Consider the following 12,831-nt stretch of genomic DNA (forward strand, 5'->3'; position numbering starts at 1 on the left):
TCCTACTTTTGGCTGGCTAGAGATTTACTTGCACATTGCTAGCTCTGTAACAAGCTAATCTAATTGAACAATTTTAATAAAACTTGTCATATTTCTAAACCATTTATCTCTTTGCTTACAACTGTTGCTCATTTTCTTGTCCTTTTTCTGGTCTACACTTCCCATTGTCCTCCTTGCTTTCTGCCTGTTAGAAGGGTGAGCTCTTCAAACTTTCTTACAGCACCAGTTGACCTAGTCTTTGCAAAACATGAGTGTCACATGCAAACCTAGAAACATTGTTCCTTTTTCAGTCTGCACACCCCCAACGGTTTTGTTGCTATTTTTTTCAGAAAATAATTAAATGAAGTAGCAGCAGGAGTAGCCATTACATTCAGTGTTACAGCCAGGACCTGCATTGGTACTGCAGGGAACAGGGCAGTCAGAGCTGTAGCCTCTGTGCTGCATGACTGAGATGATCTCACAGCACGGTGCAGTCCACACATGCAGGAGCTGTTGCTATGCTCTGATAACAAACAATAGGACTAGGATCAGGATATGTCAGAAGATTAGAATGGAGGCTACAACAATATAGGTTTTATTCATGTGACATCAGAAAGCTCTATTTTCATGTTCCTGCTGCAGAAGTCATACCCAAAAAATGAACTAGGATATCTGTGTCTTTGAGATGTCTTGGATTTTTTTTTCAAATGGTTATGGCCATTAGCAGATTAAAGACTTTAATCTACAGAGATACTTTTGATCTTCAGAGACACGTTTTGGCTTTCTGAGTCTTGAAATTGCAGGACAGAAAATGAAGGAATTTTTTTCTAGTTTGATGCCATGATTTTAAGATCTCTACCTGAACACTGATTTTTCTATTGTAAAAGAAACACAAGGAACTTGCTGGCCACATTTGAGTTGTGACAGACCAGTAGTTCACAGCTTCTATGCTGTTTTATTTGGTATGTGAGCTCATGTTGCACTGATCAGTACTAATGGAACTAGGGCTTGCAATTCAGTACTCGTGTTAAAAGATTGCCTAGGACTGCAGATTGTTTTGTATGTTTTGCTTATTTTTGCTTCCATGGCTCAGAAAATAAACCAAGTCTCTGAAAACTCGTTTGAGCCAGCCTAGCTTTAAGACAGGTTGTGTCTTTAATGACAGCAGAAAATGGTAAAAGTCTTTGCAACTAGCCTGGTCTAGAGTTTGTCCTGGGAACATCCTGTATAGTGTGGATTTCTGAGATTTTAACCACAATCAGGAGACCATAAAGTTTCCCCATTGGCACAATAGTAAGGCTTTCCTGCCAACCAAACCCACTTGAACCCTGAAAAACCACCATACCCTCTACCAGAATGCCTCAAGTGTAGGCATTTTTCTTCAGTCCTTTCCAAAGTTCCTCCTTGATTTTCATTATTCACTGAGCGCCAGCTACTAACTTTTTAAATACATCTGTGGTTTCAGGATTTAAATCTAATTTTGACAAGAAAAAAAAAAAGCCTTGAAAAATATGAGATACCTGATGAACTCTTTTGAGTTTCAGTTCATACTTTCAAATTTTGTCCTCAATTTTGGTCCTGCTGTCTAGGTTACAGTCCATAGCTAGTTTTTCTTCTTGCCAGATATTTCAAGGAAGAGGTGCAGATATGTTGCATATGATGCTCTCTCAGCTTCCTTGAGTGCTCAGTCAGCTGGCTATGTGCGGGAATTGCCAGCTGCAGTCAATCTCCTCAAAAATGATTGTATTGGATTTAAAGACTTCTCAACATTTCCGGCGTGCAAACCCCTGGGCCAAGCAGAGTCAGTAACCCAGCACCAGAGTGCACCTGCTTCTATTTAGATGCTCCTCCATCACATATGTGCTGTACTGGCTTCCTCAGAGGCTCCTTGCTGTCTTTAACAGCAAAAACTGTCCAGCAAATTCTCATACTTCTGCATATTTTCTCATGCTCTCCTCTAAGTAAGAGGCTGGAACTTGGTGCTGCATAGCACTGCCATTGACTAGAGTTTTAGATTTAACAAGTGAAATGAATTTCTTGTTAGGAAGGTGATGTAATATTGTCTCTCTGCATAACAAATATGTAAAACCACTCCCCACTGTTGTTTTCCTGTGTCTTTGAGAAGAAAGCTTTGGTGCTTTGAAGGTATCAGGGAGACAGACCATCATTTCAAAGGAGGGAGTGCAGCTCACAGTGATGTGGCCAATTGCATTTCCAGTGCTTAAACAGTGGTTGGAAATGCCAGTGGCTGAGCAGTTTTGCCTGAGAGATGAAGATGCTCTGCCTGCCAGCTTCAAAGCCATTTCCTTGATGTGGCCACTGACAATCTCAGTAACATGCTTATTAGTGAGAATTAAGAACTGAAGCTACTGCTTCTTTAGACAGGAGGAGAGGAGGCTTCTGGAATGTAATAAATAAATCAGAAGCACTTTGACATCTTCAAAGGGTTTTGTTTTAAATACTGGCTTTTCTCCTGGGGACCCTTTAGCCCCAGTCTTTCTTCTTTGAGATAATTAATTCAAGCTGCTCTACATGTTTGATTTTGCCACAGTGAACAGAACTGGTCTGAGTGGCAGGGAAGTCTTGCAAGATCCTATGTTCTTCTAGGTCAGCCTCCCACACAGCACCCTGAAGTCTTTTGCATGAGACAGAACAGTGTTTCTCCAGCAATGTGTTCAGACAATTGATGCTGCAGGAGTTGGTGTGCAGATTGTATCTGGCCCTGTGTTGAAAAGGGTCCTATTGGATGACCCATACTTTGGCTGTAATGAGCTGACAATCCCCATATGGCGCAGTATGCCAGATGCTGACTATACAGGTTCAGTAGACCTAGATGCAGTTGAAAATAAATACCAATTGCCTTTCTTTAGCATTGCCTTAATACTCTGGGTTTTTTTCCCATCAAATTGGAGTATTTTCTTCTGTTTTACAATCTAAGCTGTCATTGATTAGATGAGTTTGATTTTCCCCACTTCAGAGACTGACCTTTTTATCCTTAAGTAGTGGTGGCAGTGACCAGAGTATTGTTTTTGTTTTCATTTTTGCCCTGAAATCCACATATGTTTTCCCTGAAAGGAAGAGCTGGACTTTGCTATCACTTATATTTCATGTTTATGGCCTGTGGCTGGTATTTTCCATATTCAAGAAATATGCTTCAAAATAGGGGTGCATGTAGCTTCCTACATGCACCTACAACTTAGCAGGGACAAAGAAGACTGACCCTGGCGCAAGAAGTCTTCAGTTGCGATGAAATTTGACTTGACAGTCAAATAACAGACCTAATATGAAGAGACAGATTCTTTCATCAGGAAGGGAGGATAGGATGTTCACAAAGTGCAGTTACGAAGTTGAATGTTGGTGCAGTGTTATTTCCTCTGCAATCAAGTAGAGTTTTTTTGAGTAGAGATAGTGATTTACAACTGTTGTGACCTTTATGAATCTGAAATATGTCCCAGTTTGATGAAGTCTAATTTGCAGAGGAATAGCATGAGTGTCATTCTGTTTACACTAGTTTCTAGTTGTGTAACTGTTCTGTCTGTAGTCATATTTAGTCAGAAGCTGGACTTTGATGATCCTTGTTGATCCCTTCCAACTCAGGATATTCTACAATTCTGTATAACCATATGAACCAGCCTCACAATTTTTGTACCAGTGTTTGTTCCATCATGTCCACCAGGCTTTGGATGCTGCACTGCCCTGTTCACACTGTAGCTGAAGTGTGTGACTGACATTCAGGATCTTCTCTTTGCTTCAGGTTCTTAAGCTGCCTTCAATTGATATTAGGGCGTCCACATCCTTGCAGCATTGGGTGTTCCCATTTCTCTCTCCTAACTTCTTATACTGGGCCACTAGCATTTCTCAGTTGCCCATAGTTCCTTGGCTGCACTTTCTTGAGGTCTGGGGTTCCTGGTTACAGACTTTAGTTTTTTTGTAAATGCTAAACTGTTTCTCTCATCTTATCATAGGATTGTGCTGATGGATGATGCAATGGATTGCCTGATGTCTTTTTCTGATTTCCTCTTTGCTTTCCAGATCCAATTCTACTACTCAGGTAAATTCCGGGAAGCTGTTGACTTCTCCCACTTGTAGCATTACAACTTTACAGCTTCCCAATCTTTGCACTTTTTGAAACTTGAAAGGATATGGTTTTTTTCACAGAAAATATATAGCTAATGGACTCTACTGATGAAAAGTATCACAGATGTCAAGAAATTAGGAGATTTAATGAGGACATTCCAAATTGGTGTGAATAATGACACACCCGCAACTGCTGTCTGATGAATTTATTTGTCTTGGCCTTGTCTTGGCCTTGATACATGAATTTTCAGCTTTATCTAGACAATGTTAACAGCTAACAATTAGCTTTTACTAGGAATATTTTTTCCCTTTCTTTAAGGAAACTATTCAATCCTGCTGGATACAGCATAGGAAAAGTCCACCAGCTGGTGCCTTTAAAGGAAAAGCAGCTGGACAAATTGATATAATTCTTCCCCTTAATATTTGCTCAACTATGAGCTGGTTTCAGCTCAGAGAGTTTCTGAACTGGGTATGATTCCCATGGGTTTAGGAACCCTCAGTGGACTCCACTCCCAAGAACTTCTCTAGCCTCCCCTTGAAATCACATACATGTAACCTCCATACCTTTTGGCAAAGAATTGCACAGGTTTGGCACCTGACCTGTGAACAACCACCTCTTTTATTTGATTTGAGACCCCCTAGTTGGAAAGCAAAAGGAACAGATAATTCATATGAACAGTCTTCATATTGTTGGTCATTTATTGTATGCTATCCCACTTCCTCAGTCTGAGTTCTAACTAGATGAAATATTCCTAAAATTTTTGGCAGGAAAAGTACAGATCAAATAATATTGGTTTGTGTGTGTGTATTTCCTCATTCTTACCAACACATATACATCTGTAAAATCCCCAGGTATTTTTAAACTTCAGGAGACAAGGTGGAGAAATTTGGATGAGCATTCAGGTGCTTGTTCTCTATGGGGAGAATGCTTCAAAATACATTGTCCTGTCACCCTAGCCCCTCTAAATTGTGACTGAGGAATGAGAATCTCATTCAGGACAGAAAGAGGGTGAATAGATATTAGATATGCTCCCAAGCACAGGCTAGTTTGCCACTTTCTCATCTCCTGGCACACAGCACCTTCTAACATAATGGATTTCTGTCCACTCACACTGAAATGGCTCCCTCTGATGGATGTAGCTCACAATTGGCCTCGCCAGGCAAAACGGGCCATGTTTGGATACACAGAAACACTGGCTAGAAGCTGTTGTGAGCATAGTCTGTGGTCAGAGAGTAAACTTGGGTGGCCTTCTGATCTGATCCAGCCTGTGAGTTCCCATCTTTTCTAGCAGTTAGGAGTCTGCTGCTATTCCTAATACAAAAATCTCTTTTTCTCAACACTTCTCTGTATATACTTCCCTTGTGTCTCTGCTGTACATATCACAACTTTATCCATGACACCTTATTGTAAAAAAACCAGTTCAAAATGGTGATTTTGAATTGGGCAGAACCAGGCTTGTAATGCCTTTAGTCAGGGACAGAAAATGTGTTTGGAAAGTTTTCTTGGATATAACAAATATTTCCATGGAGCTACAGGACCTCAGCACAGCCTCAGGGCCTGCTGACATCCTGACTTTCCTCTCCACCCACCACATGCACAGCATTGCACTTCCATTCACTTGGAACTTAAATGCCACTGGAGTCCTGGCAAGCTCATTCTTGTGTACACACTCTGAGAGATCCCATCCCTGTCCTGCTCACCCAGGCACAGTGCACACACGCAGCCTGTCATACACTCTCCCACCAACCCACACACATGCAAACCACTCCAAATGGAATCTAGATTTGTAAACTGCTGACCACATCCATAAACAAACTTGTTTAAAATTAGACTCCTGCAGTAAACAGTGGGTAGTATGAGGAGCCTGGGGAGAGGCTTTCTGCCAACTCTAGCCCTGACCTGCCCTGGCCCTTCTTCTAGATCCTGTGTTATATTTACTTTGGAGCAGCATGGAGGCAAGCTGATATACAGCCTGGAGCCCTAATTAACATGCTCCCTTTTCTCCTGTTGCAGTTCAATGTAGTTTGCTCCCAACTTGGATGAGTTCTAAATCAGTGGCAAGAGGTGGAGAAGGAAAACATTTTAGACTTCACAAACTAGTTTTGTGTTTTATATTAGTTTTCACGCTTCACTGTTTTATTAGTGTGCTAGCTAGCCTTTGCTCCCTTGTGATGAATCTTCTCAACAGAGTGAGTGACATCTCATAATCATCCTAATAAGAAGAAGATAGCAACTTCTATGGAAATGGCTTTATGGGCATACATAGTATCTGTTCTGAACATGTAGGATGCTGAGTTGTGCTTATTTCCAGTTAGTGCTATGTACAACACAGAACAACACTTTAAGCCACAGTCTGGTAAGTCAAGAAGACGCTTTGCTGCTTACAGTGCTGAGTTTTAAACGGCTTTCTGTTCTTTTAGAGTTCCTGGAAAGTGTGGCTGCCATTTATCAAGATCTGCTGGCTGGTAAGAATCCAAATACTGTGATTGTGCCAACATCATCCTCTGGGCAACACCGGCAGCGCCAGGCCCCAAATGACTGCAACCCACTTGAAGGAGTTGAGGCATCTCTCTTCTACCAGTGCCTGGAGTCCTTGTGTGACAGATCAAAATACAGGTATGAATGGAGTCTAAAATACAAATTTGAAGTCTCTGTCTCTGGAGACTCTTTGTAAGGAGCTGTGAAGGAAGATGGGCCTTTGAACAAGCTGATATTCCCACATGACTCTCACTGAAGAAGTATGAAGGGAAATATCACAGCTGAACAGCTTTAACTGAATGAGAGAAACAATTTCATGGACCAAAGAAACGTGGGGTTTGAACTGATTCTTCAAGTAATAGATGGATTTGGGTCTCTGCTCTCCATCTCACTTCTGCATTGACACTTTCATCAAGGAGAGATCCATCATGAGTTTGCTAGAGGGGATAAACAAGTGCAGTTGCATACTTGGGAGTTGAAAGAGCCCACTGGGTGTATGGAGTATGAAGCCTTAGTACCTAGGTGAGTTCACACTGTCATTTGTACCTGAGCCTATGTTGGAGCTGGTTTCCAGCTAGAGATCCAGGCACAAAACTAGCTAGCTCAGCAGAGGATGGAGCAACACCAGACTTTACTGTACAGCTTTGACAGACACTTTGATCATATTCTCACTATCTGCAAGAAACTTTGCCCTCCTAGAAGGTCATGGTCTAGAAACACAAAATAACTCAGGACAATAACTCATAATAAATTCCACCTGATTTCTACTTTGGGTTTCAAAATCCAGATTTGTGATCCACAAAATTTTTGCTGAGCTGCTGTCCAGTGCTATAGATATCTAAGCATGAAGTTGATGGGTTGTTTTGTTTTTTTAAACAACAAAAGCTCTACATCCCCTGTATGTCCTGAGAACTTCAGGTGGGAAGAGTTCTGTGGGACCATCTGGTAGGTCAGGCTTTGCACAGCACTATTAGGGGAGCCATTCCCAACCTTTCATGCAGTAGCTCAATACTCAGGCTTTGATAACCACTTCTGCCTGAGGGATTACTAGACAACCCCCACATCTCCCAGGGGTACCACTACACCACTGACTGTTCAACACTTGCTCTTGATAAGGCAGTTTGATTTTGCATTAAATCCTTCAAGGAGTATTGGTCAAGAGCAAGCATCACCATGAAGATACTACTTAGAACTCAGGACTACCAGTTAAGAAGAGTGTAGAAGAAGGGGATATGCTAATTTAGTCCTCACCTAAATAGTGTTCTCTGACACATTTGGGCTATCATTGGAGAGGGTTTCTTGCTCCTTGGATGACTATCACTGATAATAATGTGATAACAACATCACTGAAAGTGTTCAAAAATGTGTAGGTGTGGCAGTTAGGAACATGGTTTAGTGGTGAACACAGCGATGCTTCATTAACCACTGGACTCAGTGGTCTTAGTTTTCCAAACTTAACACTTCTATGAAATTTTATTGACTTCTGAAAACAAGTATTTCCCAGAGGATTTTTCCCAGAGGAAAAAACATGCTAAGAGTTGGGATGTGTATGCCTCTGAATGAATCGAGGCTTTTCTCACTGTCCTTGGAATGGAGACAGGTAAGACTGCTCCTAGGGATGTCCCTCAGCTCAAAGATCTTGCTTAGCAAATGGAGAGCAGATCCAGTGCTCAGTAAGCAAGTGGGTGGCTCTTCATTTTAAACTGAGTCAGGACAACCTCACAGTGTTAGAACAGGTGAAAGGGTTTATTTCTTAAGCTGAGTCTTAGGAAAAAAAAAATATTTTAATTTAGAAGAGAAGATGATCTCTGTTTCTCTTTTCCTAGCTGTCCGCCTTCTGCTCTTGTGAAGGAAATGCTGAGCAGTGTGCAGAGAATGACCTTCTATGGATTCCTTATGGCTCTTGCAAAGGATCAGGGCATCAATCGAGCCCTAGGTAAGACTTCTCTAAATGACACAGCTCTAGATTTTCAGTTATTCTGTATTTTTGTATTTCTGTGGAATTTTGTTTGTAATTACAACCCACATTTTACACTGTCAGGAAGAGAGTGAGGTGAAGTTTTTAGTCTTTTTGTTGATGGATTAACTTTCAAAATAACACTGTGCCTTACTGTCTGCCTGAAGCTGTGGAGCTTCCTCAAGGCTTACTGAGTTGAGGTGCCATCCTATGTTTTAGCCCTTTGTGCTCGTGCAGATTTTAAATGGCTGCTCTTATCTGTAAGGAAAGAAGGCACACCTAATGGAAAACCTCTGTGTCTCCTTGGCTGAAAGGTTAAAAGCCCAGTGCTTCCCAGCTCTTCCCCATCTTCCCTCAAGGTGGTGTGATCTTGCTAGTAGCTGTCTGTGGCCTAGTGAATATCCAATCATAAAACATAAACTGCTATAAAAATCTGTACCATGCTGCTGTGGGAACCACAGGGATTAGCAACCAGCATCTCACTGCTTGTGTCTATGTTGTGCTGGTTTGGAGCAGGGAAGCAGTGTTACATTGGCTAAGGACAGTATGTAATCTATCCATAATTCACCCATAGTTTCATATTTCCCCCATATGCCTTGCTTGTGCTCTTCCTCCTCCTACAAAGAGGAACAGAAATGGCTTTTCTGTTTGACAAGATGGTGTCCAGGAGATAAATTTAAATGGCAGGAGCAGGGAGGGAGGGCTGTGGGTGTTCCCAAACACTCATCCTCGTCTTCATTCAGCAAATCACCCAGCCATTAAGGGTAGATGACTGTCTCTGTCTTTGGGTAAGTGTCCTCCTTCCTCTTCTTCTGGGGCCTGAGTATCTGCCAGTCCCTAATTGCAAAGACAAAACTCAATGAAAAGTTGTACCTTGCCTGAGGGCTGCTTCTTTTGCACAGGTGTGTGTCATAGTACAGTAAAAGTGTGTCTTCCTTGGCTGAGCCCCTTCTTACAGCAAACCATTTAAGCCGCAAATGTTCCTCTGGGGCAGGGCAGATTATGTATCAAAGGTGCACGAATACACCCCTGCAATCCCCTCTGAAAACAGGCTTAGAAAGCAGTGTATTCACTGGGAGGAAGGTGATGCCTGGATGGCAGCAAGCAAAATCTTTTTTTTCTTTTGCCCTATGAAATCTACTTCTAGTCAAGCATAAAGAAAACAGATGAAAAGAAAAAAAAATCCTGCCCACAGCCTCCATTGTGCCATCTACAAAGTGAGTAGGTTTTCATTTCCATTAATGTAGGTCTGTCCTCTGGCCCTCTGCCAGCCTCCTGCTGAGGCCTCTCTCAGAGGAGGGGCAGCAACCACAAGTCTGACAGGTGCTAGCATTTTTGGCAAGGAAAGGAGGATTCTTTTCCTGGTGTCTTTTAATCTCTCCTGAAGGGTGATTTCAATAGTCTTTGGTCTGTAGGGGATGACAAGCTCCCCCAAACCCTTCAGCGAGAGCAGTTTCAGGCAAAGGAGATTTTGGTCTCACAAAGCCAGAAGCTCCTCTTGAGGGATGGGGATAGAATTAAAGCAGCTTGTTCAGGCTGGGACAGTGCCATTGAGTGTGCCAGGCAGACTGGAATCTGCAGTGTATCTCCAATGTCAACGTTGATTTGTGAATTCTTCAAGTGCCATTTATCAACTCTCCCAAGTAAATCTGGTGCCCTAAAGATTTCACTGTGGACTCTGCAACTACAGAAATAAGTTAAGCTTTAGTTGTTTATTCTTTTAATTGAGTACACAAAAAGAAGCAGACTGGGACACTTCTGTGAATCTCCTGACACTGTTTTGCAGTGTCAGACTTCCCTGCTCATTTACAGGAGTAGACCACAACCCAAATAAATGGGGGAATTTGTTCTGGTCTAAACTTACTCTAGTTTTCAGGAACTCATTGCTACATTTTTGATGACTGCTGCCAGCCTCTCCTGCAAGAGGCAGGGACACGGCTCTCCAGCCTCTCCTGCTAGAGGAAGGTTACAGAGCCAGCAAACATAGTTGCGTTCCCACAAGGAATTCAAAGCCCCTTCCCAAAGGTATTGAGTGTAGCATCCAGGTCTCCTGAAAAACCTTAGAAAGAGAACCTTAGAACCTCACTGTCCTGTTAGTATAGATTACCAAATAGGTATTTTGTCCTGGTGTGCAGTGGTACTCTCTACCAGGCTCTGGTAGGCAGTCTCTGTGCTGTTCTCTGTTATTTCTGTGCTGGCTGATCACACTCTCCCATGACCCTATACCAGGTGGAGTTTGTTAAAGAATTAGGAAGGAGGGCTTTCCTAAGAGCCCCATCTTCCTTTCTGGCTCTGTTAATGTCCCAGTGTTTTCTGAGAAGATCAAGGATTATCAATCAGCTGTTCCAGTCCTGAACTATATCATGTCCTTCATCTGGAGTAGGGTTTCTAAAGTGAAAAGGAGCATGTTGATCGTACACTGAGAGGGTACCCAAGCACTGGCCCAGACTTTCATGCTCACATTCGGGCAGCAAGCAATGCTAGAGCACAGTTCATCCACATTTAACTCCTGTAGGCAATGTGCAAAAGTCAGGCCTGACTTTCCTGAGCTGCAAGGAAAGCAAAAGCCTTAAATCTGTGGAGTGTTTTGATCCCCAAGATCAGTACACCACAAGCAAGGCAGGTGGCACAAAAATATAAATAACCCTGGGTAGTACAGTGTATGTTTCAGGCTGTGGCACTGACACCACCACATCTATTGCATCTGGTACTGGTGACTATACTGGGCAATGAACAGAGGCCCAAAGTTGACAGACTGCCATCTCCCTGACAGTCAGTTCTCTAATTTTGTACAGTGAATGAAAACTGCCAATCCTCAGGGCTGTAGGAAGTGGAGCTACTGAAGCTGCCTCCAATTTAGTCTGAGCTCAGCTACAGCATGTATGAAAGACACAGAAAATAGATCATCATTCTTTGTGTGTCTATGATCCTCAACATTGTGTCCATCTCTCTAAGAGGTATAAGGAAAAGTGTTTTCTGTCTTGCAGGCCAGATTTTGGATACTGCTATGGCTTGAACACTTTTCTTGAAGAATGAATAGCCTGACTCTGCTAATGCTTTCATTGGTTGTTTTTTTGTTCCCCAGGGGCTCTGCCAGATAAAGGAGACTTGTTTCTGGACCCTGCCATGGATGAGGAAATTGAGAAATTGTAAGTGGAATTGCCTAAACTAGGAGGTAAAGCAACAGATTAAAGGTAGCATGCTAAAGAAGAGTGGAATAAAGTACTGTCCTATTCCTCTGCTTTACTACAAAACAACAGAGGAGCTAAAAGAACAATCTGAACAGTAAGAGCTTTTTTCTTTGTGGTGCCTCAGTGCAGTTAAAATCTTTACAAAAGTCTTCAGAAGCAGAGGGGAAGAGTGTGACTCAGAGGGATCTAGAGAAAGCAGCAATTTCTTACAAACAGGGAAATTTTGTTTGGATGGTGAAAAGCAGGAGTGTTGGAAGGAACGAGATCAGCCCAGAAGACATGTTTAAATAGAAGATTCACATAGTGAGTCTGGGAGGTACAATGTGTTCCCCCTCTAGGCCATGAACATCTTTCCATCCCTATGCTAGTTTCAAGTCTCTCTCCCAGGTTCACTCCAAGAGTGCTGCAGTAGAAGTTTTTGCAACATGCTGCCTAGCATATTTCTTTTCTCTTTCAGGGTAGCACAGGTTTCAGGGCTTTCTGTCTCTGGTCCTGCCAGCTCCAGTGCTCCAGACACAGCAAACATGCCCGTTCGTAACTCACCCAGGATTAACTCACCTTGGAAACCTCTACACCATCGTCGAAAAATGGATGCTGAGAGTGAAGGCTCCAATGAAGAGACAGACTCCTCTGAAAACTGAAGGTTGTGAGGGTGGGGACTATTCCCATCTAGGGCTTCTCCAGAACCCACTGGAGGAACAGCATCTCCTCCCAGAGCATCTGCTCTAACGGTGGGTTCTGTCTATGTCAGCAGTGTGTGTGTGGCTGTGCTAATCCCCAGTGCTGGGTTCACCCATCTTTTCCCAGAAACAACTTGCCTTTTTCTTAGCTCCAAATCCGTGCAGGAATAGCGCCTCTGCAGAAGCTATTTACAGCTACAGAGTTATGCTTCCCTCTGCTGGCGGGCAAGACAAGCCAGCAGCCACCAGCTCTGCCACCGCTTGGAAGCAGCCGGCTTTGCTCTCACCGGGGCGCTCCCTCCCACTTCCAGTTGAGCAAGGCAAGACAAGCCAGCAGCCACCAGCTTGGAAGCAGCCGGCTTTGCTCTCACCGGGGCGCTCCCTCCCACTTCCAGTTGAGCAGGTGCTGAAGCGGCGGGAGCACAGCCCGCTTGCCAGTGATTTGTTGTGTAGCTCAGCTCAGATTTG

The 12,831-nt window shown here is 43.0% G+C and overlaps 1 protein-coding gene across 1 annotated transcript in view; it reads left to right on the forward strand.

The window, feature by feature from the left end:
• Positions 1–12,674, forward strand: part of CUNH11orf49 (chromosome unknown C11orf49 homolog) — a 78,228-nt gene extending 65,554 nt beyond the window's left edge. Inside the window, exons 5-9 of the mRNA XM_039705123.1 lie at positions 3,945–4,030; positions 6,478–6,673; positions 8,362–8,471; positions 11,578–11,641; positions 12,141–12,674. Coding sequence (XP_039561057.1) covers positions 3,945–4,030; positions 6,478–6,673; positions 8,362–8,471; positions 11,578–11,641; positions 12,141–12,324 — 640 coding nt within the window. The 3' untranslated portion in view covers positions 12,325–12,674. The remainder of the gene's footprint in view (positions 1–3,944; positions 4,031–6,477; positions 6,674–8,361; positions 8,472–11,577; positions 11,642–12,140) is intronic.
• The last annotated feature ends 157 nt before the right edge of the window (positions 12,675–12,831 follow it).

The sequence above is a fragment of the Passer montanus genome, unplaced genomic scaffold (genome assembly GCF_014805655.1).
Source record: "Passer montanus isolate IOZ18808 unplaced genomic scaffold, ASM1480565v1 scaffold18, whole genome shotgun sequence".
In the NCBI taxonomy this organism is placed as follows: Eukaryota; Metazoa; Chordata; class Aves; order Passeriformes; family Passeridae; genus Passer; species Passer montanus.